This window comes from Pundamilia nyererei, unplaced genomic scaffold, assembly GCF_000239375.1.
Source record: "Pundamilia nyererei isolate P.nyererei 1_Seehausen unplaced genomic scaffold, PunNye1.0 scaffold00004, whole genome shotgun sequence".
NCBI classification, from domain to species: Eukaryota; Metazoa; Chordata; class Actinopteri; order Cichliformes; family Cichlidae; genus Pundamilia; species Pundamilia nyererei.
Window position 1 is genome coordinate 6,226,076 of NW_005187405.1, and position 2,061 is coordinate 6,228,136.

The 2,061-nt window shown below is 41.2% G+C and overlaps 1 protein-coding gene across 1 annotated transcript in view; it reads left to right on the forward strand.

The window, feature by feature from the left end:
• The window catches only part of LOC102196854 (histone-lysine N-methyltransferase 2C), an 85,097-nt gene that overhangs the window by 54,384 nt on the left and 28,652 nt on the right, over positions 1-2,061 (forward strand). The window contains exons 21-25 of the mRNA XM_013911579.1: positions 60-131; positions 253-465; positions 1,197-1,316; positions 1,536-1,661; positions 1,758-1,888. Coding sequence (XP_013767033.1) covers positions 60-131; positions 253-465; positions 1,197-1,316; positions 1,536-1,661; positions 1,758-1,888 — 662 coding nt within the window. The remainder of the gene's footprint in view (positions 1-59; positions 132-252; positions 466-1,196; positions 1,317-1,535; positions 1,662-1,757; positions 1,889-2,061) is intronic.

Consider the following 2,061-nt stretch of genomic DNA (forward strand, 5'->3'; position numbering starts at 1 on the left):
AACGCACCCTAATTGTGACATTTGTTTGTTTTAATGGCGGCTATGTTGTGTTCCTACAGTTGTGACCAAGATCAGAGACACCACTGAGCCACTACCAGTAACACAGATTGTCACAAAGGCTAAAGAAATTGGTAAGGTCACAAAAGAACAACAGAAAACAAACGATCAATTTGGGTTCTTTTGTTTGTTTGTTTGTTTTCTTGCACAACCTCAGTTTATTGACTACACACAAACATTTTTTGGTCGTTTCAGATCTGTCAAGGACCTACACCCAGGATGGTGTTTGTTTGACAGAGTCAGGACTTTGCCAACTCCAGAGCTTATCTGCTACAGCGTCACGGCGGAGGAAGCCCAAACCAAAACTTAAGTTGAAGATCATTAACCAGAACAGCGTGGCAGTGCTTCAGGCTCCAGTCGACCCCCTCTCAGAGCTCTCTCGTGATGAAGACATGGAGGACAACAGAGGTACATGTCTTCACAGAAGCGTCTTTATTTTCAGATGATTATCCAAGGTTTTAACCCTGTTATCACATTTTCTGTATTTATCTACTTACATATGTACTTACATATGTAAATATGTAGCAGCCGGCTGGTGTTTTGTATATTTTTGGTTGTGTAGGATAAAAGAAAAAAAATATTAGCAGTAATTCCTAGAAAAGCCAAAGGTATCATTTTAACCCCAGTGTAAAATTACAATCGCTGCATGCCATGTTGCCTAGCAACATGACATATTGTATTTTGATGTGAAGGCTGCTATAACATGAGCCGAGAGCTAGCTAGATGTGATTAATGAGTAAAGGTATAGGGAACTGTAGATGGATAAAAGATGAATATTCAAAGCAGGGTGTGACTGGACGCCAAACTAAAATTTAGCCAAAAAGCATAGATTTCCCCTGAGTTAATAGTAAAAGAATTAGCGTGATATTTACTTACATGTATTGAAATTCTCCCTCTTACTCAGAGTTAATAAAATGTTTTAGGAATGAGATTACAAAAAGAGAAGGTGGGGCCTCACTGGAAATTGCCGTCCTGATTAATGGGACTGGTGAACTTAATTTCAATCTGGCTAATATTCTGCCACTAAGTGGAGTTCACAAAGAATTTACCCTGGCATTGTTCTGAGGGGCCTGGCTGGGATGTTTTCTGCTGCAAGGCTGTCACTCACCATCACTGGGTGCTCTGTCTCTCTCTCACAGAGGCGGAGCTCCTAGATTGTGAGGCAAAGTCTGACTCAAGCCTGGAGCGAGAGCCAGCAGAAGATGACTCCAAGGGGGCTGACGGCGGCAAGAAGAGGAAGAGGAAACCGTACCGGCCGGGTAGGGCACCTGATTGAAGGAGACAGCTCCTCTGAAGCGTAAAATGGTGCAGTACATGGCCGACGCTGTAGCGAAGCACTGCCATCTCACGGCCTCTCTGCCGAAAGCTGAATACAATGGACAGTCTATATTTAAAATATTGAAAATTAAGTAACCTTTATAACTGCAAATAAAATGTTTATATGTATTATAAATATATTTCTTATAACTTCTTAAAAGGTATCGGTGGGTTCATGGTCCGTCAAAGAAGCCGTCCAGGCCAAGGTCCGGGCAAGGCTAAACGATCCCTCTGCAGAAAAGATTCTTCTGGCTCTGTGTCGGAGAATCTCATTGGAAAAGATGAAGGTTTGTGCACCAGAATTGTATGTGAATCTTTCTTTCAAAATAAGAGATAACTGTAGAACTAGAAGAGAGTGGCTATACTTTTTCTGTTTATTACAGGCTGGCCAGAGGCACTGCCGGAAACTCCTGTTGATGAGACGCCCCCCGGACCGGAAGTTCCAGAAAAAATAAAGAAACGATATCGAAAGAAGAAGACAAAACTGGAGGAGGCATTTCCAACCTACCTGCAGGTCTGCCGTCCGTGATAGCGTCCATCACTGTTTGCTTGTATATACAGAATTTGAATATATTGTTACATTTCTATATCACGCTAACCTTGTGGAGTATATCTATCATGGAGGAATTTATTTTATAGATTTACTTCTTGTTTCTATTTTTTGTTCTTTTTTTAAATTTTGGAAAT